Source organism: Mesoplodon mirus, assembly GCF_964341445.2.
Source record: "Mesoplodon mirus genome assembly, chromosome: 3".
NCBI lineage: Eukaryota > Metazoa > Chordata > Mammalia > Artiodactyla > Ziphiidae > Mesoplodon > Mesoplodon mirus.
Genome location: NC_138978.1, coordinates 97,479,563 through 97,506,891, shown reverse-complemented (window position 1 = coordinate 97,506,891; position 27,329 = coordinate 97,479,563). Strand labels below are relative to the sequence as shown.

The 27,329-nt window shown below is 31.6% G+C and overlaps 1 protein-coding gene across 2 annotated transcripts in view; it reads left to right on the top strand.

Moving 5' to 3' along the window:
• Window positions 1-23,402, top strand: part of COL11A1 (collagen type XI alpha 1 chain) — a 207,751-nt gene extending 184,349 nt beyond the window's left edge. For both annotated transcript variants that reach the window (XM_082612439.1, XM_082612440.1), the window contains exons 55-67: window positions 3,473-3,526; window positions 3,663-3,770; window positions 4,244-4,297; window positions 10,813-10,866; window positions 11,760-11,867; window positions 12,386-12,439; window positions 12,544-12,579; window positions 12,674-12,727; window positions 14,244-14,493; window positions 17,395-17,507; window positions 18,953-19,021; window positions 21,189-21,422; window positions 22,671-23,402. In XM_082612439.1, coding sequence (XP_082468565.1) covers window positions 3,473-3,526; window positions 3,663-3,770; window positions 4,244-4,297; window positions 10,813-10,866; window positions 11,760-11,867; window positions 12,386-12,439; window positions 12,544-12,579; window positions 12,674-12,727; window positions 14,244-14,493; window positions 17,395-17,507; window positions 18,953-19,021; window positions 21,189-21,422; window positions 22,671-22,817 — 1,335 coding nt within the window. In that variant the 3' untranslated portion in view covers window positions 22,818-23,402. The remainder of the gene's footprint in view (window positions 1-3,472; window positions 3,527-3,662; window positions 3,771-4,243; window positions 4,298-10,812; window positions 10,867-11,759; window positions 11,868-12,385; window positions 12,440-12,543; window positions 12,580-12,673; window positions 12,728-14,243; window positions 14,494-17,394; window positions 17,508-18,952; window positions 19,022-21,188; window positions 21,423-22,670) is intronic.
• The last annotated feature ends 3,927 nt before the right edge of the window (window positions 23,403-27,329 follow it).

Below are 27,329 nucleotides of genomic sequence, written 5' to 3'. Positions count from 1 at the left end.
TAACGAAGTCTTATTTTATTTTCATGTTTTACAAGGCATTTTCCAATCAGAACACTTATTACTTCATGATAGTACAGGAAGTAATTCACTAAATTAAGTCCTTGCCTCTCTGCTTATGCAGATATATGAGAAAGAAATGACTAAAACAAGAATTTATCCATAGGCATTGTTTAGTTTTTTTTAAAGGGAACTTCCTATTCTCTTAAAAAAAAAGTGTGTTACCTGTTTTCATCCTGTTTTTCTTAAAAAAATCTATGCCATCTGGAAAAAATTTAAGGAATAAATGAAAATGGGAAAAATGAGATAAAGAACAGAGTAAAACAATTTAATGTGGATTTCCAGCATGATAAACAACAGGCATTCATTCAAAGAGGGAAGAAATCCTTTTGGGATGAAGAAACTTTTTATTGAATCACAATTTTGTGGCCATGTTGTAGTTTACTTGTGTTTAATTCTTTAGGCTTTTCAAACTCAGATTTTCTTTTCTCCCTTGCAGTAAAAGCAATATTTTTGTTACATTTTAGACAGTTGATGACTTGCTTTTCCTAAAGCTAGATATTTATAAGTCTTCTATACTATAAAGTTCTTATGTGTAATTGCAATCTTGAAGTTAATACCCCATACCTTTATGTCATTAGTTTATGGAAAAATCTTCATAGAATAAAGAAAAGCTCATTATTCAGTTGAATCTCATAATTTCTATTCCCCAAATTATAGTCATTATGGCTGTTTTACCCAATTTGAATAGGATACTTTAACCATCACACCAAAAATTTATTTTTTATACATTACAAAACAATCACCACAGTAAGTATAGTTACCATCTTCACACCAAAATGACTCAACTCTTTAACACTAAGAAATATTTGAGGCTTATGCTTCTCTACAGAAATCCTCTTGCATAAATAGTATGAAATTCAAAAGATACACTTAAGTTTTAATGCCTATATTATTGTTAACAAATTGTTGTTGCCTCAAGAGACTGCTTACAGGATTTATGCACTTCTTATCTTTGGGTCGAGGCATAATGAATGCCTAATAATATATGAAGTTATAGTGATGATATTGAGAAAATAATTACTAATGATATATTCATTGACTGTCTCAGAGATAAATGAGTTCACAGAACTCAGAGTTTGATGAAGTGCCTGATACCCATTTTAAATGTGGATTTAAAAGACCATATGAAAGACTAACATGTATCCACCATTAGAATATTAATATAGCATCTGAAAGAGAGAAAGTCATCCTGCCTCACCTTATTTTCACCAATTAACACTGTTTCTGCTACTCTCCCCAAATTCCAACCTCAATCTCAGTTGATGATTTTGATCACAATTCATAAGAAAAACTGAAGTAAACAAATGGAAAACAAGAGAGTCTGGGGAAAAATGAAATACAATTTCCTAGAGATCATGAAGTTTCTTTTTTAAACTTTTTATACTTATGTCTGAACTTGTGTAGAAATTTTCAGCACAGTTAAGATTCAGATTGAATCTTAATGTTTGTTAAGTAATAATAAAAATCAATTAAGTACTGGAATGAAATAAATATTTTATAATACAATTATAAATTTTTTGTGTCTTAGAATGAATTTATTATGAGTATATATATGGTGTAGCCCACCACAGTAAGAGGCCAAAAGCACTCTTATTGTATTGGACTATCAAACCAAGTGCTCTTCTTGTGTTGATTTGAGACACCATAAGTGAAAATATCAATGACCTAGTAAAATGAGTAGGAACAAAATTTAGACACAGTGGGAATTATAGCATATTTCTTGCTTGAAAAATAGTTGTTTTCTTTGATACCTTGAATATTATATGTTATGTACTGTAAATGATTCCTTTCTACAATGTCAAGTTTTATATTTCACAAATGACTAAGAGTATGTAAGAAGGAAATCTGAATGTCAGATTTCAAGATCTGACTATATATTATGGGATCGTTTAGCTGACTTTCAATTTTCTAGTTAAAACAAGTAGTTTCATACATAGAGTTCATATTTTTCAGGTGTTATAAACAGGATGTATGGAAAAAAGTAAGTTGTTGACATGGTGTCTATAAATGTATTTTGAAAGTCAGTTTTGTTTGACCTGACTCTCAGGTTGCCAACATGGTGAAAAGTATTGGTAAAATAATAGAATTTATATAGAATAACAATATCTAATAATTTTAGTAACAATAATAAAATAACTAACATTTGTAGTGTTCTTTATGTCTCAGGTACTTTTATACACCATTTACATTTACCAACTCATTGAATTCTCATGATGATGCTGGGAGATAGCTACTATTATAATCCACATTTTGCAGAGAAGTAAACTGAATCACTCACAGGGTGTGTAACTTGCCAAAGATCACAAACTTATTGATGGCAGAGCCAGGATTTGAATCCAGGAAGTCTGAATCCTGGCTTTAGGCTCTTAAGCTTCAGATTCCATTCCTGTATTTGATACTGCTCTACTGGAAGTTCACAAAATATTTTTTCATGTGTTACATCATTTAAATTTAACAACAATTCTATAGCAAGAGAATTCTTATTATTAACATTTTATGGATGAAAGAACTGAAGTTCAAAAATACTAATAAATGATTATTAATCATTAATTTAGCTAAATTAATCATTATTTATTTAGCTAAAACTAAAGAGAAATAGGGAGACAGATACCTCACAAAGATAGGGAAAAAAATATATATATATATATACAAAGAGCAGTATTATGAAAAGCTCTAATTATATATAAATTATATATAATTTATATATAATAATTAGCATTTCTCCATAGCAATCCATGCAAATATACAAAAGTTATGCAAATACCAGAATATCTTCTTAAGTTTTTGAATGACATATGGAGTGTGAAGATTTTTTTCTTGCTTTTTCTCTAATACTAGGTTTTAAAAAGTCATACTATTTTTTATGCCACTGAATTATGTGAATTACATAGTTTCAGAGAATGAAACTATAATATCTGTTGACCAAGAAGATTTTAAATTTTGTACTTTTCCAGTTTGAACATGATCTTATGAAAATGTGTAATGTATGGATCTTGTAAGATTAAGAAAGGAGCCAATCTTAAAAACACATATAATGATGGAAGTGAAATCTGAAACCTTCAATTACTTCCTAATTATACAACAAAATAAATGATATCTGAGTATTTAACACACCAAGGGTGACTAAGTCATCAGCATTTCTTTAAAATTTTTATCTTTATTGTTTCCTTACATTGATATGATGTGATTATCTGTATTCTACTTAATCTGTGCTTCATTTGTTTTTAATATTCTAACTAAAATTTGTACATAAAAAGGGTTTTGAGTTTTCTCTGTTTTAAACTAAATTGGTATAGAAATTCACAATGTATTAGACTCTGTTACAAATTAAACTTGGGTATTTGTAAATAAGTCTTCAGTTGCATTACTTTTATATGTTATATATATATTAACTGCAATTTTATGTTTATAGGGTCCTCCTGGAGCTGCAGGTGCAGAGGGAAGACAGGGTGAAAAAGGTGCTAAGGTAAAATATACATTACAGGTATCATGCTTGAAAAAGTCATGTGTATGCTAGACAACATCTATTTCAGTACTTTTAATAAAATAATAAAATGTCTTTTTTCATTATTAATGCATTCACATATTTTATTTTCTAACAGGGAGAAGCAGGAGCTGAAGGTCCTCCAGGAAAAACTGGCCCAGTTGGTCCTCAGGGACCTGCCGGAAAGCCTGGTCCAGAGGGTCTTCGGGGCATCCCTGGCCCTGTGGTGAGCATCTGTGCTGAAAGATGTCATTTTGAAAATAATGTCTTATTTCTAAGAAAAATTATGAATTAAAATATTTATGTCAGCGTTATTTTATAAATTGTGTGCAGTAAATAGTATGTAATAAAGTCAGAGACCCTTAGAATATTTAAGTATGTCATTTATTTAGTAAGTTCATGGTGAAATTCTAACTTCTAAAGGTAAAATAGAAAACTAAACCCTGAGATCTCAAAGACGTATAATTTTTATACACGCATCCATCCATCCATGTGTGTGTATGTATGTACATGTAGACACATACACAGAGAGTAAAAAGACTCAAAAATTGCTAACAATATTTGTAGATGTCCTCCACGTGATGGAATTCATAGGTGATGTTTGCTTTCTTTCTTTTTTGAAGTACCAAAATTAATATAAAGAAAAAATATGTCTGCTTTTGTTAATTAAAAAAATCAATCGTGTTTCTTCTTCCTCAGGGAGAACAAGGTCTCCCTGGAGCTGCAGGCCAAGATGGGCCACCGGGTCCTATGGTGAGTAGCACCTTTTTCTGTTGTTTAGAATTCCAGAAATGAAATTATTTATAAGCTAGAATTCCTGAAATTTTGTCTTATAAATTGGTTTATATTCTGTACAGTATTCAAAGAAGTGTATTACTCAGACCTAAAAAGAGAAAAGTAATCCTAACTGATAAGTTATTTGGAAAATATACCCTTGATCAGAAGATCTTTCCTTTCTTATGTCCAATGGGTGAAAAAAAAAAATTTCCATTCTGAATAAAATGCCACTAATGGCCCAGACAGTTCTTTTCCAAATGTGGATGGTTCCCCAAAATGCGTGCAATTACACTTAGTTTCCTGGCACTTCATTTAAAAGAATAACATTGGCACAGGCATATGGTGATCCTTTCACCAAATAAATTGTTCTCTTCTTGAGTCATATGGGCTGAAAGATAAAGCATTTACCCCCGTGAGTGAAGAGAGATATAATTGTTACAACACCAAAGCTTGGTTACTCTCATAAACTGTGTATGCAAACAACACAATTGAGCAATGAAATAAAGCATTTAGTTGACCAGCATATGGTTCATAGATAGAGTATATTATAGGAGCCAAGGCTATTCTTGCTACAAAATTTGGTCAGAAACTGAGAATCTAAGTCTTGCCTTTAAAATTATTGCTTACTAGGTAACAGATTCTATTTCATGGTGGAGATATTTGAACTTCATTGTCCAAAATAGTAATATGTAAAAGGATTAATTAAAACAGGAGCAATACATATAGCACTGTTCAAGTGTAATATATATCGGTTTAAATAGTCAGATTTGTCCATACAGAAATTTAAATTTTACAAAACTCCCTCTTTTCATGAGTATATCAACTACCTCAGAGGTATGTATGTGCTCAGAAAGCCATCAAAACTAGGATTTGCAATCTTAATCATTCAGGAGAACTTGGACATTTCTTTTAGGAAAAATGTCACAAAAATTTCTTCTAATATTCTAGATATTTCATAAGTGTTACAGAGATTTTTTTTTAACTTGCACTGAAAAGTTAAAGATCACTTATTTTAATAAATGGATAAAAGTTATCAAATTGTGAGGAGATTATCAAATCTGCACATTACCCCATTGACATAAGAACAGGGACTTGACAAAAGTAGGATCATCGGTTCCATGTCTGCATCACTATTTAGGGAATATTCTTATTAGATATGTTAAATTCCTAACTGTACAAAGTCATAGCCTAGGAAAAAAAAAATACTTCACCTTAATATCACCCTAAAATTTGCAAAGATTTTTTTTCTTGTTATTTCAGGTTTTTCCAATAAGTATTCTGACCTTTCTCCAGATGAAATAAAAAGAAAGCATCAAGCTGGAGACTTCCTTCAGCTAATATTATAAATAAAACCATCAGACATACCACCTGATTCTGGCTTGCAAAAGTTTATATTTCTGAATCTTAGGTAAATGTGGGTTTACAGAGCAAGAAGCTAAATAAACAACTCACATCCTTTTCCGCAGTGAAATGAAAAGCATCAGAATTGAGCAACACTGGTGCCATTTCTTTCTCTGGCTGCTTGTTTTAAAAGAGAGTACTTAGAATGCAAATCTATTGTAGCTTTTTCATACTATCAAATAGTTTGATTGTGCTGTCTAATTTTAATGAAAATGCTACTTGGTCTACAGGAGATGAGGATTGGTGGAGAAATCATCTTCAGGATGCATTTTATGGCAATTTAATGAACTTTTCAGCTCAGCTAAGAAATACTGGTACTTATTTTAGTAGGCAATTTTGTATTAGAGTGAGAAGTAGCATATCGTGATTACTGGTTAAGGTCATCAACTCTCAACCCAAGAGCCTGGTTTCAAAAATGAGCACTACTACCTGCTTGTTGAATAAGTTTTAAGTAAGTTATTCAATTTTTTTAAGCCTTAGGTTTCTTATCTGTAAAATGAGAATTTGAATAACATCAATCTTATGTGATATTATAAAGTTAAAATAAATTAAATGGGGATATTAATATCTTTTACCCCATGGGGTTCTTATGTTAGTTAGATGAGCTATTTCTAAAAAACAAAACAATCAAAAAAACCAACTTAGACCATTTTCTATATAAGTAACAGTTTAACAACTTTATATTAACATTTGGATTAGAAATTCTTTGGGCTAGAGTGAAACAAACACTGGTTAAAACTCTTAAGATGATATTTGGTGTCTGATCACTCTATATGATCGGCTCTGCTAGAGTTTAGATATGGTACAATATTTACTTTTTACTTCAAAATTTAGATATTTCTCATGGCAAAAATTAAACTTCTACATATGCATGAATTTTATATACAGATAAATGTATCATTATATGGAACTGAGAATAAAACAGTACGTGTGAAATGTAAAAGAAAGCTAAGGACAATGATGAGATTGTATAAAGAATTTTATTTGAGGATTTTTAAAGTTGAACTGCTGGGGTGTTTTTTTTTAGGAAATAGCAAAAATCAGATGGGAATAAAATTGAGTGTTTTAAAGAGAACAGTGATGGTTGTTACATTCTCTCCTCTGCTGCATAGTCAAAATAAGCATGATTTAATCATTTTTAATTAATTTTTATTTTATTTTTTGAAGACACAATTAGCATCTATTTTAGTTTTAAGCTTTTGTTTTGTTTTGTTTCATAATCTTTCATTTTAAGAACCTATTTGTTCCAATGTAGCTGAAAAATTGTTCAGTATTTATCTTCAGACAATTTTACCTTACTATTATCATACATTAATTCTTTTCACATACTGATAAGTAAAATATCTGATAACATTATTTGTTAAACCATAAGTGCATGAATAAATGGTAGGATGGGTTACTGAATTATATTTTGATTTTTTAAATGCTACATTTAACTTATCTGTAAAAAGGTTTGAGATGTGTAGCATTCCATAATGATTAAGCAGGTTTAAACTACAAAGCATTTGTCTTTCACCAAATTAAACGTTATTTTACAATACTACATTCTGAATAAACAGTAGGATCTGCATTTTCTTTAAACTTCAATGCATTAGAATTTTAAGATGCATTTCAAAGCAAATATTCTGTACAGCACAATACAGCAGGGGAACATATTTGATTGTGTATTCTAGACACTTATGAATGTATCATCCCTGTTTTCCTTTTCACTTTATTACTTATGAATTATGTATTTCCCTAGGGTTTTTCAATTTACAATATCCTAAGAGGAAATAGAAAATATGTATACCTGAAATAATATTTTTATATGCAGAGTTGATATTTTTGATATGGTCCAGATTCAGAGGGTTATTTATAACTGCTATCAACATCATAGCTTTACCAATTTCTATTTCTAACTGATGAAAATGATAATAAACTGATTTCGCTTGGCTAATGCTTCCTTAGATATAGTTCATAATTTTATGAGATCATTAGCTTAGAGGAATTAACACTCTTTTCCTTTAACTCCTTCCTGAATGATATTTATAGAAATGATTTTAAATGCATTACAAACACAAAAACTGTCTAGTGTGTTTCCCATTACCCCCGAGCAATTAGAATCCACAGTATTTCTTCTTTTTTGCCATTTTAGCTTTTACTATTAGAATGTGATGAGAAAGCTGATTGATAACTATCTGTGGCATATCAGAAACAAATAACAATAATTCATATTTACATTACACTTCACTATATGCAGTACTCTTGTAAGACTGGTTTTTCTTTCATTATCACGATTCTCTGACACAGTTATTATTAGAACACCTTTATAAATAAAGCTCTGAGATAAAAAGGAACAGACCCAAGATTACCCAACTAATGAGTGGTAGACCTGAGACGCTGAATGAAACAGTATTTGGAATATTGATGTCCAGCAAACGACATTCCTATTAGTTATCCCACTTAACAGCAAAACTTCTGTAAAGTGTATCGCATACCAGAAAGAGTTTGAATGTAAAATAAGAAGTAAAGAAAGAAAAAAAATCTGGCCTCTTTAATAGTTTTGTGCTTTCAATCTAAATAATGTATTTACTTTTAACTGACATATGTCAATTTTAACCAATATTTTTAAATGGTTTCTGCTACTGGTACAGGTTTATGGTTCTTTCATGCAATTACATATTTATTAGAACTATTTTTCATGCTTTTTTATGCCCCCTTGTTCTAACATATAGAATGTTTAGCAACTATCCTGATGGTCACATGACCTCAAAGAATTATGTTATTATTTCTATTACTCATTTATATTATTCCTTTAAAATTGTGCTATCAGACAACATTATTTTCCTAACCAATAATTCACAAAACCTTTCTGATGAGATGAGAAAAAAGTAGATGCAAAATATACTTACTTAATTTTTAAATTATCAAATGAGTAATACTAAATAGGGAATGTTTTTATTTTAAAATAAATGAATCCTTTATGATGTTCTGATTTTCATATTGATTTAACAGATTTGGGACTTAATGCCACAGAGCCATGTTTCTCAGACCTTAATGAGTAACAATCCTGTAAAACAGATTTCTGATCTCTAACTCCAGAATTTCAGATTCAATTAGTCTGGATGATGCCTATAAATTTGCTTTGTTAATATGTTCACAAATGATGCTAAGGCTGCTGGTCTGAGGATCACACTTTGAGATCATCTACTCTGATATAGTGTTAGCAAATGAGATGAAAGTCCAGTGTTAAAACCTAGCCTTAGAATATTCCTGAAAGTAAATTTGGTAATTTCTTTGTAGTCTCCTTTTTGTCTACAAGAGATTTAACAAAGCGACATGATTGTTTATATTTATACAAAGGAGAATCTAAACTGAATTGATATAAACTTACATCTGAGGATTAATAATTTTCTTCTTACTAGAATATTATTAGGCACACTTACATTTAAACTGCACATAATTTCTACAAAAATAATTTATCTATTGTCAATAGAATGATGTAGGGAAATTGTTCACTTTTATGTCAATACTTATAGAATTTCAAATTCATTCATGAATTAAAACAAATATAAATATTTCTGGTAACAGTCCAAAATACTATTGATACACAGGACTAACTTATATTAACATTATTCTTACCTTCCTCTGATATTAAGAACTTCAGTTTGAGGAGTAGACTTGAGAAACTAAGGAATGGAAAGCACTCATCTATGCAATCTCACAGTAGCCCCTTGAGACAGGAATTATAGTCCTTGGTTTACAGATGAGAGAACTGAAGTTCCCTTTGGTTAGCTAATTTAAATTGCTGATAAGAGAAGCTGGCTTCTACCCCAAATCTATTGTATTCTGAACCCATACTTTTTAAATTACATCATGCTTCTTGGATTAGATCCATGGTTTTTAATATATTAAATTCACAAAAATTATGGACTGAAACTCAATGTGCTCTTTCACACTGAAGACTCAAAAGTGTCTAGGTAGAGGGGGAAAAAATTACTTGTGGTAGGTAGCCTTGCGGAAAATACTATCGTAAAGACTAATCATATAGCTTGGTAAAAATTAAAACAATTTGATTACTAAGTGCCATGTTAAAATCATTATTAAAATTATAATTCAAATAGTTCAATTCAGTCTATATTATTAAAACTCATAGAGAAAACTCATATTTTGTCTTTGTTTCTTGATGTGGTACTTGTTGTAGGCAGTAGTGACTCATGTGTGGTGTTATTATCTGGGCCCTGGTTTCAGCAGTCACAATCTTACAAACCATCTGTCAGTTACATTTTTTCTGACAGAATCTGTTGCCTGCATAGCAACCTGTAATTTCAGAATAAGGATCTTATTTTGTGTTGTCTTCAATTTGGAGTACAGTAGTTTTTATATTTAGAAGTCTGTTTAAAAGTCATCATTATGAATATTTTCATGAGTAGGGACCAAGACTAAGAGTTAGTTGCTAAAACCATGCCATAATTTTCATTAAAATATAATTTAGCCTAAATGGATAAATGCCTTATCCTTGGATTATAAAAAAGGTTAAATAATTAAAATACAGGTCCGATAATATGAGATAAGTAAATTATCTTATCTTTACATTTACAAATCATTTAGTTAACAGATTCAATTAGAAATTACAGCTAAAAATAGTATCTTGGGAGTTTATTTAGGAAAAATGATTAACAATGGTCAGTTGACTGTCAAAAGTTTATTGAGGTTTTTTCTTTAAATTTTACTGGAAATATTGTAAACTTTGACTGTGAGTTTAACAGAGAAATACTTGACTAAATGAATGTATAACTTGGAAACCTCTTCTTCTAAAATTAGTGTAATTAAAAATGCATTTTTTCTTTCAACTGAAAATCCATATAAATCATGCCCTATTTCTAACTTCATATTTATTTAATCAAACTTATCAATGTTATCTTTTATTATTATGGTTAACTATCAAACTGTGGAGTTTTAAACACATAAAATTATTTAGAATCCTGAAAAATGAACAGTGGTCATTATTAGTTATTTTGAACCCAATCATATTATCGAAACCAACTTGCCCAGTAGATAGTAATATGATTCTCTAATTTGTAACTACTCTATGTATGTTTATTATTTAGGGACCTCCTGGCTTACCTGGTCTCAAAGGTGACCCTGGCTCCAAGGGTGAGAAGGTGAGAGTAAAAGAATGTGTTATTACAATGTTGATTTCTTAATAGCAGAGACAATAATGTTGAAGACTAATATCACTCAAAAGGAAATTTCAAGGAATACCTTTATCATCCTAACCAAGGAAAAAGTTATCAGTCCTTAGCTTCCAAGATGAATTTAGAAAAAAAGAAAATATACAAAGTAATAGTGAAAAATGTACCAGAATTCAGTGTTATATTTCTCAATGTTCCTTTGTAGGAACCATATGGAGAAAGCATATGGTTATACTAAAATAACTATTCAGAAAATAAACAGATAGAATAACAAAATGGTCATTTTTTTATGTTTTTAAACATGAAAATAAAAAATTTAAACTAGACTATCTTTCAGATGGTGATTTGAAAGATATGTATGCTCTGTTGCATCAAATAATTAAAGAAAATAAAACATTTTTAGAATGGCATTAATATTTTTAAAACTACTTTTAAATCTTTAAATGTTTCTCAGATGCTACAAAATTTGTGAAGGATAGAAATCATTTCATATAAAATAAGATGCTTTTTAAAATAATGAATTTTTAGTTGTTTGTTTCACCAATATTATATGTAGTCATTATTAGTCTTTTAGTTGAAGGAATTCCCTTTAAGTAAATGTAACACTGAAGGGGATATTTTTAGAAAAAAATTTTTCAATAATATTCCCAACCCTTAATAAAGGTCTTACTTAATGTAATCAGTAAATGATCCTGTTAGGTGAGGGGAAAGAGGTTCTTAATCCTATATTTCATTCAGAAAGGGTTAAAGTTTTTATCTAATTTTTTACTCATGTTTCATAAATTTAATGTACAATTCTTTTATGACTATAATTTAATATATGTTTGTAATTTATATAGTTAAAATTTCTTTGCCTTTCAAAGGGACATCCTGGTTTAATTGGCCTGATTGGTCCTCCAGGAGAACAAGGTGAAAAGGGTGACAGAGGACTCCCTGGAACTCAAGGCTCTCCAGGATCAAAAGGGGATGGAGTGAGTAAAGATATAAATTATTTTCTTACTCCTTTCCAATCATACACTCACACACCTACAGACATTCCTTTAAACATGACCTAGGAAGTAATTTAGAGCATCTTAATTTCATTAACTCCATTAACTCCTTAATCTCCATTGACTAATGGTGTTTTCAAAAAGAAATTTATTTAACCTTAGAGTAAATAAATAAAAATATAACTTAAGTTAGAAACCATAAAAATTATAGTTCAATATTTAATTACACAAACATTTATTGAATCCCCAACACATACAAATCATTATTCTGAAGGCTGCCAGAATGTAAAGACATATGTGTAGAGAGGGAGACATTGCAGCAAAATGGACAAAAATACAGCTCATCTTGCAAAAGTTATTTCTTAGATTCACAATGGAAAATTTTAGGCCATTCTTATGTATTTTTGCATTGTCTAAATTTTGCAATGTGTGTTGTTATGCAACATATAAAAATGGAATCACTGAGAAAAACTCTTTAATTTGGATGATTCTCTCTGTAGGGTATTCCAGGCCCTGCTGGTCCCATAGGTCCACCTGGTCCTCCAGGCTTACCAGTAAGTACAAAACAAAAGAATTTTATAAAGTAAACTTATAAATATACCAAAGAGAGGCACGTTCTCTAGATTTTTATGTGTACGTTTGCCTTTGCATTTTCCAGGGTCCTCAAGGTCCAAAGGGTACCAAAGGCTCTACTGTAAGTACCTTTCTCTTTGGCATATAAATTTTTCAGTGACACCTACTCAAATGCCTTGTTCTCTATTTATGTTGTTCCTTATTCTTTCTAACAGGGACCTGCTGGCCAGAAGGGTGACAGTGGTCTTCCAGGGCCTCCTGGGCCTCCAGTAAGTGCATAGTAAAAAGCGTGATATTCTGACAGTTAGCATCCTGAGACTGCCAGTGATTTCTCTGAATTTATAAGAAGGATGAAAAAGCATATTCTGTCAAAGTGCTGATTTTCTAGGAAATAGCAACTACCTTAATTAAGTACTCAGGTCTACATGCCAACACTTGTCTTTTAATTGGCTTCACTCTTTGAATGTAAAGATACCTTAACTATTATAATAATCTTGCTTTTATTAGTTTTTCAAGAAAATCATATATTTTTCATGTCACATTTTCTTGAAAGCAACTGGTTGTATGCCCCAAAGATACATTAATTCCTGACTAGGAATAAAAACAAAAGTTCAGATGCTTGACATTTTTTTCCTACTGCATATAATGATAATAATAAAATCAATGATAATAGCTACCACTTTTTAGCACTGACATTTTCCAGGCTTCACACAAGCCTGTTAGATCCATGTAAAAAAATGTGAAGCTTCATTCTTGAACTTGTTACCAAGTTATATGTGTATTAGTTTGCTAGGATGGCAATAACAAAGTACCACAAACTACATGGCTCAAATAATAGAAATGTATTATCTAATAGTTCTAGAAGCCAGAAGTCTTAGATCAAAGTGTCAGCTGCACTGGTTTCTTCTGAGGGGTGTGGGGTAAACATGTGTTTGAGACCTCTCTCCTTTGCTTGTAGATGGCTCTCTTCTTGTGTCTCCTCACATGGTCTTCTGTCTATGTGTATCTCTGTGCCCAGATTTTTTTATTTTAGAAGGATACCCGTCGTATTGGAAGAGGACCCACCCTTATGTCCTCATTTCACTTTATTAATTATATCTACAGCCATCTCATTTCTAAATAAGGTCTTCCTCTGAGTTACTGTGGCTTAGGACTTCCACATATGAATTTTTGTGGGACACAGTTAAATACGTAGCAATACGGATTAACTATTTGGTGTAGTTCTACTCTTACACATATATAAATTCAAGTCTGATTGCACTTCTTTTTATTTTGTTTATAAAATTATAGATGTTTGGAACCAGCTAATGTGTATTTTTAAACATGATATGAATTATTTTCAAGCACAATAGACAACTCATTATATAACACAAGAACTTTAAGTTGTTGTTTTAAGCTTCAGAGATTAGAATCTAGTTGCAGAGATAGGGCATGTAAATGAGGACTAATTAATAAATAAGAAAGTAATGGATATAACATATGTACACACAAATCAGTACTATGTTACATGTATATAAAAAGGTCCAGAAATCATCTGAATTTTGTGCCTACCTCAATATCGCCACTAGATTCTTTTTAAAAGAATTCACAACGTTTATATATAAAGAGATATATGTACATACTACATGTATTTTAGCAATTAGAGAAAACACCGAAAATAAGGAAAACAGTGAAAAGTTAAACAAACTATAAGTTCTTATAACAATAACATAAACAGTAATAACTAGTATCTGCAGAATATTTTACCTTAAGAAACAGTTACATGCACATCCATCTCTTTTACAGGGTCCACCGGGTGAAGTCATACAGCCTTTACCAATCTTGTCACCCAAAAAAACAAGAAGACATACAGAAAGTATCCAATCAGATTCAGGTGATAATATTCTGGATTACACTGATGGAATGGAGGAAATATTTGGTTCCCTCAATTCCTTGAAACAAGACATTGAGCATATGAAGTTTCCAATGGGTACACAGACCAACCCAGCCCGAACTTGCAAAGATCTGCAACTCAGCCATCCTGACTTCCCAGATGGTATGTTAATAATACATGACCAAGCAAATGTACTGAGCCTCTAAATTACCAAGGTGCATTGTCAGCTCATTAATTCTAGTTAAATGTTTAATATAGTCTCTAAATAAAACGAGAGTGAACGATTATTAATTCCAATCTTGTAGACAGAAAGAGTCATTTACACTGTTAAAACAAGATCTGCTCTCGAAAATCTTTGTCTTGTTAAGAAAGGTTTCATTAAATTATGACAAGTTCATTTTGGATGATTATAGATAACACAAATGTAATTTGCCTTGTAATAACCATCACAGAATGGGTTTGATGTGTGTACACATATGCGCATGCTACTATATTTATATCCTATATCCTAACTTACTTTGCATTAATGATTAAATAGCATAACTGAATTATATGTGACCTATCAGTTTAGCAATGATTTGATGAACAGAATATTTAAGAATTAGGATAGTTTGAGGCAAAAATTTATTTCACTGATCCATGAATAACCAGAACAACTGTGAACAATTTATTTGTAATAATAATGAGGATAATTTTTTATACCTATTATTTGACAAAACTTTTACATACCTATTCTGAGAAGGAAACAGTTCCAAGTATCCTAAGTTAAGTGACTAACTCACACAATACTAAACTAACAAGGGGCAGATCTATATCTGATTTTAAATCTCCCACTTTATGTGGAAATAATTTACCACTCTGTTTACTTGTGGAACTACATTATTTCCCACTATCAATCATATAATGAATGTTGTAACTGAGATCTAAATAACTCAGTATAGATAGAAAAGTTTCACTCAATCCAGGAAGAGACATATTTTATGACAAAGAATGTCTTAAAATCTCCTATCTTGGGCTTCTCTGGTGGTGCAGTGGTTGAGAGTCCGCCTGCCGATGCAGGGGACACGGGTTCGTGCCCCAGTCCGGGAGGATCCCACATGCCGCGGAGCGGTTGGGCCCGTGAGCCATGGCCGCTGAGCCTGCGCGTCCATAACAGTGAGAGGCCCGCGTACAGCAAAAAAAAAAAAAAAAAAAAAAAAAAAAATCTCCTATCTTAATCAAGCACAGCCTGTTAAAAGGAAAACACAGGTAATTATTAAGGGTGCTTTACAAACTGCTATCAAATGTATTCAAATTTATATTTATTTGAAAAAGATACATTTAGTTTCATATTAATTCAGTGATTTATAAGGAGAATGACCCAAACTTCTGATCTAGCTAATATAATCATACATATGTGACTGAAAATCAAATGTAAAAGATGATAGCATGTACTGACAACATAAAACAACGTGTGATTAATTAGAACCTGAGCAGTCAAGAAAAAAATTTTGTAAATTTTGGGGATGGAAAGCTCACTAGGGACTATAGTTCCCTGTGATTTCCATATATTAACTAGCTTTATTAATTCTTTAATTAATTTAATTTTAATTAATTACAATTAAATATTTATTTATTAACTTCTTGGTGCCAGGCACTGTTATTCATGCAGAGATTCACAGATAAATAGAAAGCATATTGCCCTTGGGCTACTATTGTGTAATGATGGAGACAGTGAAACCATAAGTATTTATAATAGCAAATTATGACAGATACAGGTTTCCTCTGCTGTCCAAAATTAGAGGGTTCCTATGAAATCTTTTGCAAGCTGAAATGGCATGAAGCCATAAAGGTATCTTAGTAATTAAGTATATGTTATTTGAAAGAATATTTAGTAACAATGTTGAGTGAATAAGACAAGATAAAAATAATGCTTACCATATAATTCAAAATTATATATTCTTTAAAACCCTAAGAAATATCAAAGATTAAGAATGGCTATTCCAGTTGGTAAAATCTTTGGTGATTTTTATTTTCTTTTATAAATTTTTCCTGTGAATTTCAATTTGTTCCAGATGTGAACTTATTAGTGGCATGATCAGAAAACGTGTAAATTTTTTTGGTTAAAGAATTTATTTCAAAAAGCAAACTGGCATTAGATTTTCAGGAGTTCCAGTACTAAGCTAAGCAGTTGGAGCTTTTAAGTTGTTCAAAGTTCACAATCAGTGGATTGACATACTTCAAATTAATATTTGAAATGAAGTGGCAGCATGAAGAATGGTAAGAGGAAAGCAAAGTAATCGTCACATGTATATCAAGTCTGTATCCCAATAATCCTTGTTTAATAAAAGCCTCATTGTCTATTACTTAAGGGATAACTTTTTTGTCAGCCCTACTACTTACCATCTTTACTCACCTAACACCAAATTAATCATCATGGTCATTCACATGATAAAATTTGTTCTGTACAAAATTTGTTCTGTATTTAGATAATAGAATTAATAGCAAACTGCATTTAAATATATAAAATAGACTTTCTTCTTAAGACCCCATTCAAAGGGGGAGTACACTTACTGCATGAAGTTTTTCCTGTAAAGTAATGCAAAAGTATGATACTTGAGGCTAAGTGGATACTCTCACCTCTATCGTTACAGATAAATAAATCAAGGAAAAATATATTGATTATTATACTCAGATTACTTAAGCAGTAAATAATACATATGGTATTTAGAGTCAGGTATATATCATCCTAATGTACTTGCAATTTATTACACATGGATAAGATAATGTTAATATTTGAGGAGGTGGCATTTAAGCCAAAACCTAAAAGTAATAGGAATGCTAAGATTAAAAAAATAGGATGTTCCAGGCCGAGCGTATGGGAGCATTTGGCAAAGACAAAGGGTTGCTCTTTAAGTATTCAAACATGTACCTCAATATGACCAAAAATGTAAAAGTGATTCACGTGGAAAAAGATGAATGAATATTCATTTTTCCTTATTTCTTTAATAAAATTTGGTATATAATGTATTCAGTTTTTGTTATAAATGTATTTGTATATGATGTATTTTTTCCTACTTCCAGGTGAATATTGGATTGATCCTAACCAAGGTTGCTCAGGAGATTCCTTCAAAGTTTACTGTAATTTCACGTCTGGTGGTGAGACTTGCATTTATCCAGACAGAAAGTCAGAGGGCGTAAGTACCAATCTGTTTTGGTGGTGACTGTTGACAGTTCCTGCCATGTTTTTGCAATATTGAACTAAACAGGAAAATTATACTGTCATATTTTCATTTATCTGCTTTTCTTACAGGGTAATTAGAGCATTTCATTTGCATAAATATGAATAAGACACCAAAGTGACACACAGAGTTGACAAATACTTCTTTTCTTATTTTTTACCCAGATGTATTCTTTATGCACCTGTTTGCTCTCTAAAATTCTATGGCTTTCCATGACACAGCACAGCTGATTCTCAGATTTTAGTGCTTGTGTAATATTCTTTCCAATTACCATGTGGTAGAACTCACAGCTGTATATTATGCTCAAAACACACAATTTTATAAAGAATGATTCTTTCACATAAAATAAGAGTATTCTCTGCATTTGTGTATGTTTTAAATGTTTAGTCTCTTAAAACACATTCCTTGATTTTCACCTAGCAGTATTAATACATGTGAGTTCTATCTTTAAAGCTACAGGCAAATTATTAATATAAGGAAAGATTTTTCACTAGCATAATTACATTCTCCAAATATTTTATAGGTGGGAAATTTTGACTTTATTTGTATTGTTTTAGTAAATCACATTCTTCTTAGGAAGTGGAGTAGGCATGCAGAGGCACGGAAACTCCTTAAGACGAAATAGCTTTAAGTGTGACTAATCTCTTTAGGAGAGACATTTAGTTTGTAAGTGAAGGATGGGTAGTAGGGGCAGGAGAAAAAGCAACTTATGTTTCCCAACCACACTTTGCATTTGGGGAAGCAGAATAAAGCTCCTCTAGCTCACAAAGAAATGTGGGAAAATGGAAATGAGAAATCCTTTACAGGATTACTCAAATTCCCTATAGTGAGGCCTATATACCTAGTGAGGCTATGTACCTTATTTATGCTGATCTTTGTAAAGCAAAACAATAAATTCAGATCTATAAAAGATTCTAAACATTTTCCCGAGCAGGGAATAATGGGCTTGCTTCCTGCCAGTGACTATTCCATAGCATCCTGCCCTGAGTTACTAGCTGGATGCTTCAGGATGCCTCCCTTGGCTGTGAAATACTCACGGTATCTGCCTTGATGGCAGATGCCAACTGGCATTGTGAGGGTTTCCTTTGCAAGGGGTTACCTAAGAGTTCCACCCATGTCCCCTACAGCCAACCCTTAGTATGCCTTTACCAAGTTATTTCCCACCCCCTTCTTTTTGAGCAATTAAAGAAAACAGGAAAAAAATGACTCAGTCTTCACTAAATTGGAATTCACAACCTCTGTCTCAAATTTTGCTCTTTATCTCATTTTGTATAATCCACGGTAGACTATTTTTAAAACTCTTTAGCATCCTAGTCTTACTGAAAGTTACTGATATATGCATAAACAATACTGTTCATAGTTTTAACCTACTTTCTAATTTTCCTGTTCCTTTGCAACAGGTAAGAATTTCATCATGGCCAAAGGAGAAACCAAGAAGCTGGTTTAGTGAATTTAAGAGAGGAAAACTGGTATGTTATTACCTCAGCATGAAGTGGTTTATTTTGAACCTCTTACATAATACAAGTTCAAATTATATAATCTCTAGACCCTTACTGTGAAAGTCTAAATTATACAAAGCAGGATTCCATGTATTCCCTAGTTTTCTCTGTCTAAATCTTAGACCACTTTGTGGTTTTTTTTTTTTTTTTGCCATTTCTTTGTTTTTTTTTTAAATTTTTATTGGAGTATAGCTGCTTTACAATGTTGTGTCAGTTTCTACTGTACAGCAAAGTGAATCAGCTATACGTATACATATATCCCCTCTTTTTTTGGATTTCCTTACCATTTAGGTCACCACAGAGCATTGAGTAGAGTTCCCTGTGCTATACAGTAGGTTCTCATAGTTATCTATTGTATACATAGTATCAGTAGTGTATATATGTCAATTCCAATCTCCCAATTCCTCCCACCTCCCTCTTAGACCACTTTGGTATTTTAGAGAGAAGTCTAAAATTTTTGTAGCAAAATAAATGGAAATATATTAAATTTACTAAAATATTAAGATCAAATAAAGTATGCATTTCCCTGAGTACCTGAGATAGATATCATAAAAATGGATTATGTTAGAAATATCAGATATAGAAAATATAATGTCTATTTAGTATCTCTGACCCTATTTCATTTCCGCTAAACTTGAAAACTAATTTATTCTTTGTTTGCAATTTCAGTAAGAACTTTTGGAATGTGAAATGTTTTTTTCCAATAGTTACATCTGGAAATAAAGTTAACTGACCGACCTGACCTTTTATATATTGTAGCACAAGTTTACTTAAATATTTCCATACAATTACCAGTTCGTGATCAATCATTTTATAGAGATTTTAAAATTGGATGCCAAAATTAAATTTGCATTTAAAAGCTGTTTAAAAATATATTTGTGTTTAAAATGTTAATAATAATGTATTTAAATGAACGTTTTTCAGTTATTCAGATGATTATTCAATAGTTTAACGTTGTTTAAAAAAGGTATTATTTTCCATTGATGACTATTTACACAGTTATTATCCTATAAGAACCTACACATATTAGTGAAGTTCTCCACTTGACGTAACTGTCTAGTTCAGTCTTCCAGTCACATATTAAATATCCATGCTACATTTGTATCTTTGTATGAGATAGAGATACATGCACCGATAGAACTCTGTGTGTGGTTTTAATTTTTGCTATTTTATTTTGTTTTCCTTAGAGTGGATTTCCCAGTTTTTTTTTTTCTCCAACCTCTCAAGGATCCTCATCATCTGAACTGTTAATCAGTAAGAATTAAGTAAAATCAAAAAAAAGGATGAAAGTCACAGATAACTGCCTTTATATTGAGTGAATCTATAATCTGGGTGAATTTCTTAATTTTTTTTTAAATATAGGTTTATGTTTCAGCTGATCCCAGATAGTTTATTTATATCCAATAAAACAAATGATGAGCTTGACAAATGAGTTCTTAATAACTTGCAGTTAAGACTGTTTTCCTGCTCTAAATACAAAATAAGTATTTCCTGAACAACAAATATTCACTTGCATGTCTTGGGCAATAGCTTGCTGCTGGTGATACAATGATGAATATAAGTACATCATCCGAGAACAGACAAACAAGCAGGCCTGTGCTGAAAATTAGAAGACCAAAAATCTCTTTGAAGACTGTACCGTCAAAATGAAAAATTCAAGAATATGTTGAAAAATTTGTCAAGTAGATACATTAGGAAAATAGGTGAAATCAAACAACATAAAAATAGTTAAACTTTGCATTGCACTGAGATTCCTGTTTTCATTTTTACTATATTACCACTCTATTATTTAAAAAGATACACAAATATAATGATAGATTTCTTGGAAACAAAGACATTTTTTGTAATACTTACTGACTGATTAGGAAACTGAAGTATATACAGAAGTAAAGTGATTTTTTTCCAAAATAAGTATTGCTGACAGTGCCTAAGGTGGGAATACATCCTGATTTCATCAAGTCCTATATCTGGGTCTTCTGACTCTCAATGCATACTTTTTTTCATTAAGTGAAAATGGGTCTACTGATGCATTCACATGCTTCTGGGATCACAGTTCACTGTTGACAGTGATTTTATTCTTTTACAACAGAAAAGAGGAAAAGAATCTTTATGTGTCTCTTTATTCTCTTATTCCCAGCTTTCATATTTAGATGTGGAAGGCAATTCCATTAATATGGTGCAAATGACATTCCTGAAACTGCTGACTGCTTCTGCTCGGCAAAATTTCACCTACAGCTGTCATCAGTCAGCAGCCTGGTACGATGTGTCATCAGGAAGCTATGACAAAGCACTTCGGTTCCTGGGATCGAATGATGAGGAGATGTCCTATGACAACAACCCTTACATCAAAGCCTTATATGATGGCTGTGCGGTAAGTATAATCTCTGCTTGCCTTCTTTCACCGAGGTGAGAAGCAGTGTGTAACCATTCTACTTTGGCCCTAAGTCAGATTTCTCTCATGAAGTGGATGTCAATTGTTATTAAGATTTGATGTTTAACACTGACATATTAAAGTACAGTATATTAGAGACCACTAATATTCACACACAGACACACACAGAGACACAGAAACTCTGAAACATACATATAGACACATTTTAAAAGTCATAACAGAAGGTAGTCTTGGATCATATGTTATTTTTATGGAATTATTCCTGATATTTGAATACTATTACAGTTAGGTACTCCTGAAATGAAAAAAAAAAGAAGAAATCAAGAGCCTTATTTCATTTGCCTCCTTAATTCATGACTCTAAAATGACAGATAAAGGAATCATCATTATACTGTTTATACCATAGATAATTCTTACCCCTGTATTTTGCTTATAGGAGCATGCTTATTGGTACTATGTTACAACAATTTAGATAGTTATTATCATTTTGTTATTTTTATCCTCTGGAACTATCTTTCTCACACATATGGTAATTTCGTAAGAGCAAATGACCAATTGGGCATCCTAAAAAGCTTGTTGTCTTAGCTGATGAGTGAAGAGAAGTCACAGTTACAAATAAACTAAGTGAGTAGGTTACACATAGATCAAAGAAGAGACCATAATGTATGTAAAAGGAGAAAGGGTTTAGGATTTCCCAATATAATGTATTGATAATTATTCATAAAATTAATACTTAGTAATAGAAATGCTTCAGCTTTAGACTTATTGCATTATAATTCCTATACTGTGTTCAAATTTTTCTTAGCAAATTTGTCTGTGTGTGTATATACATATATATTTATGTGTGTGTATATATACATATAAGAATTATTATAATAATGGTAAGGATATATTATTTATGTAATGGTATGACCCAGTACCAATATCAGTTTTCATGTTAAAATGTATTTTTCAGTTCAGTAATATTCTCTCCAACTGTGCAGTATATTAGAGCATTATCTTGAGTAATTATGGCTAAGTATTAATTATGGTCAACTTTCAAAATTTAAAACTACATATGACATCAGTGATAACAAAAGAGCTAATTACTACAAAGATAATGGCAAATTTGTTTTCCACTCTCTTCTTTCTTATCTTCTTATGTCCACTCAGAAGCTTAAGAAAAAATAACATATCTTAAAAATATAAAATGATTGTATAACTTTTTATTTCTGCTTAACTTTACAGTCCAGAAAAGGCTATGAAAAGACTGTGATTGAAATCAATACACCAAAAATTGACCAAGTACCTATCGTTGATGTAATGATCAATGACTTTGGTGATCAGAATCAGAAGTTTGGATTTGAAGTTGGTCCTGTTTGTTTTCTTGGCTAAGATTAGGACAAAGAACATATGAAATCAACAGAAAATATACCTTGGTGCCACCAACCCATTTTATGCCACATGCAAGTTTTGAATAAGAATGGTGTAGAAAATAACTTGCTACATATATATGTACCAATTAGGAAATATCGATGCCCTTGTGGGAGCAGAATCACATGAAAAAAGCTTTGAAAATCATAAAAATATAAGATAGTGTGGCTAAGATGGAAACAGGCCTTATTCTTGATTCCCAATTTTCATCTCTTCTTTTCCTATTTGGATTTCTTTGGTGCTGTAGAAAAAAAAAGAGAAAAATATATATTCATAAAAGACATGGTGCTCATTCCCATCCATCAAGGATGTGCTAAAACAGTGTGTTTAATAAATTGTAATTATTTTATGTACAGTTCTATACTGTTATCTATGTGTCCATTTCCAAAACTTGCATGTGTCTCTGAATTCCATCTGACTCTAATTTTATGACAACTGCAGAACTATGATGGCAATAAATACATGTATCATGAAAAAATAAAGTTGCAATTTCTGATGACTCTAATTCCCTTTCTTTGATGAATAATAAAATGCCTTTGTATATATTGATGTTGAAGAGTTCAATTATTTGATGTCGCCAACAAATTTCTCAGAGGGCTAAACCTGGAAGACTTTGGAAGCACACTCCGATCAACTCTTCTCTACTGATCGTAATTTTGCTGAATTTCAGCCAAAAACATCATACATTTTAATGCTTTATTCAATGCTATACCTCAACCTTTTTCTTTTCAGAGTCCAGGATTTCACAGGATACTTGTATATGTGGAAAATAAGCAAGTTTATATTTTTGGACAGGAAAGTATGTATGAGAAGCTGTTTTAACAAATTGATGTCTCCATCAAGCAATCCATCAGATGTACAGTTTTTTTACTACCTTATTGTTTTCAGTGTGCTTCAACCAGTGAGGTTAATATTAAAAGATGGAACCTAAACAATTATTTATGAATTTGTTCAATGTTATATTTTTAATCAATTCCTTGAATTTGATTCTAAGTTGCATATTATAATAGTCTCCAAATATTATTTTACCTGCACCTGCCCAACAACTATTATTTCTTTTCTTTCAAGATAATATCATGCATTATTTGACCGACCTAATTGCTAAATAACATATGGGTGGACTGTTACTAACAGTGCTTGTTTTAAAAGTCATACTTAGTAAAAACAATCAAAACATTTTTTTCCACTAAGGCATTTTCTTTCAGGTAGCTTGAAATAGCAGTACAATTTAAAAATTACACACTGAACTTTGTATCTATTTTAAGTAATATATGTAAGACTTGAAAATAAATGTTTTATTATTTCTTATATGAAGTGTTAAGTTAATTGATAGCAGATTTCACTGGAACATTTTCAACTGATAATTTATCACAAAAGAACATACCTGTAATATTGAAATTAAAACGTGAACATTTGTCATTCAGAAGTTCTTTTATTTTTGAAATCAAGTTTGTAAATGTCCTTTCAAGAAAGGAGATATGAATCGTATAAATAAACTCAAGTCTTGTCTACCTGGATTGGTCATTCTCTTTCTTAAACAGGTTTTAAATTACTCTCTATTGCAGAAAAGGCTTTCAGTTTTGTTTCTTGACCATCCAGGTTAGAATAGTTTTACTCTTTTGAAAAAGAATGTTATCCTTCAGAGATGAGTTGTTTAAATTCTCCACATTTCTAAAATAAAAACACCACATGGTAATACTCTATTAACAAAATAAAGATAGGGTATATTTAAAATCTCAAAGAAATGTTTTTCATAATTAAATGTTTTACAAAGTCTCAAACATATGTTCACAATTTCATCATTAAAAGAATTTCCAGAACTTTTATTTGAAATATAATCTCTAAATCATCCATAAAATAATATTGTCTATCAAGAGGAGTCCCATACAACAAGAGTATTTACTTTAACGAATGCATAACAATGAGAGAATATTTTGCACATTGACCTGCATTGGGGAAGCTGCATTTGTCCATTTAAAAAAATGGCTTCAAATTTGGCACTCAGTAGAATTAATGCATAAATAACTTAATCACCTATCCTTTTCTATACCTTTCATGTATGGATATGGTCTTCTGCATAGTATCAAATTTTTTTCTCTCTCTTATAATTGATTTAGTCTGGACAAAAGGAAGATAGTGGAAAGGAAAAACCATATTATACAACATTCTAGTCTTGGCCCAGCATGTATAAGTTATTCATGTGTAAATTATGGAGAATATTATTGACCTTGCAGGCATGGGTACGTCCTGGGCCTGATGCACGTAAAGTTTGGTACAATTCTCTTTAAAAAAAATAATACAAAATTACAAATAAAAAATACAAAAGTTACTATTTAGAAGTAAAAATATAACAAATCATTAAATTAAAAACTGGACCTATACCAAAAGTATCAGAACATCCAGAAAAATATTGTTTTTATTATTTAATTCTCTGAAGTACTTCTGTAACACTTTTCTCCATGTGTTTATTTGTTTACTTATTTATTTATTTATATATTTTGGCTGCAATCTCTGAGTGTCTCTTCAAATGAGAATTTTTTAATTTAAATTTCTTATGGAAATAATAAGTTTCTCTAACATTCTAGGTTAAAAATTCTTATTATCAATAGCTTAGAGACGTTTCAGTGTCACATACTGTTATTGGTGAGTATTTTTTTAATTTTAGATTATTTTAAATTCAGGAAAAGCTCTTTTATATTTCCTTCATACTATACTTCACACTATAAATTTGTGAGACTTTTCCACAGAATAGCCTCTGATTCTGTACATTTTTTTACCTTGCTTCTCCTCCACTGTCACTAGATTTCAGATTCTGGGCACCATAAAACACATGCATACTATGGTATAAATTCTGTTTCATTATCATAACAGTGGGTGATAGGGTTATTCCAGAAAGTCATTTCTATACTGGGAATACTGGCATTAATTTTAAGTAAATAATAACTGCAAGCCACATAATTATATTTCACCATGTAAGCATATTCCACAAACCCCAAGTAAAAGAATCCCTAATTAAATTTCCTCCTTACAGGTTCCTTCCACACCACCCAATACAAGAAAGAATGCCAGGGGGAAGTTGGAGTGCAAAGATTATGTTCTTAGCTGATCATAGTTAAAGAATCTTTGGCAAATTTTACCAATCATATGACCACATGAACATATTTCTAGGAGCTCTCTAAGGTCTCAGATGGTGCCTGTGAAAGAGGATTATGAAGCTTAAGCTTTGTTAGTTTCAAGTAAATAGTCCTCTGCATGCTGGATAACTGCAAAATAAATGAGTTAATTAAGGGCCTAGCACACATATATACTAAGAGCTAAATAAATAGTTGCTACTGCTCTAGATTTCCTACCTCTACTATCATCACCTTAGCATGTTCCTTTATAAAACGTGGTTAATGATATGTGCTACCTACCCCACAAGACTTTTATAAAGTTTTAATTTTCAAAATGTAAAACACTGTACAAATTGAATCACAGATGTCCAAATCAGCAAACAGACTCACATAAAATGCAAGCTTTGCAGAGATTCAGAAAGGATACAAAAAATAAGCAGTAGCATATACCATGTCCAAAAATCCCGAATTCATCAGACAGAGCTTCTCAAGCCCCCAGGATGTATTTTGCTCTCGAGAAGGATGAGTTTAGTTGGTTTTAGGGTATCTCAAATTTTATATTTTGCTGGTCTCATATCTCTGTAGTAGTCATACAACTAATGATTCCTCAATGAAGCTGCAGCCCAGAGATCCGGAGATTGCAGAATTATTCACAATTTTAAATCTTTCAGAATATATTCTGCTAAAACATTCCAAGCTCAGTTATCAGTACATAGGCAACACCTGCAGTATCCTCATTTCTGTTCTTTGTTTTCTTTTTTTCTTTCCGCCGTGCTGCGCGGTTTGGGGGAATCTTAGTTCCCCGACCAGGGATTGAACCTGGGCCCCCTGCAGTGAAAGAGTGGAAGGGGGGCAGCTGCAGGCGGGGCAGAATTTTGAAGTTAATATTTTCTAAAGATGGAGGCAAGTGGTTTTGAATCATTGAATCATAGAACATCAATGCCAGAAAACTTGATGGTCACTTATCATTTAATAAATGACCGAGGATATGATTTAGTACCATCACTATTAAAAACTCAACTTTACAAAATAATTAGGTCAGAAAGTGTCTTTGCTATATCCTTAATCACAGATTAATAGAAGAGATAAAACCATCACATCTAAATGAAAAGTTTGGACTTCCTAGGTGGCGCAGTAGTTAAGAATCCGCCTGCCAATGCATGGGACACAGGTTCAAGCCCTGGTCCTTGAAGATCCCACATGCCACGGAGCAACTAAGTTCGTGCACCACAACTGCTGAGCCTGGGCTCTGGAACCTGCATGCCACAGTTACTGAAGCCCGCACGCTTAGAGCCCGTGCTCTGCAACAAGAGAAGCCACCACAATGAGAAGCCTGTGTACCGCAATGACGAGTAGCCCC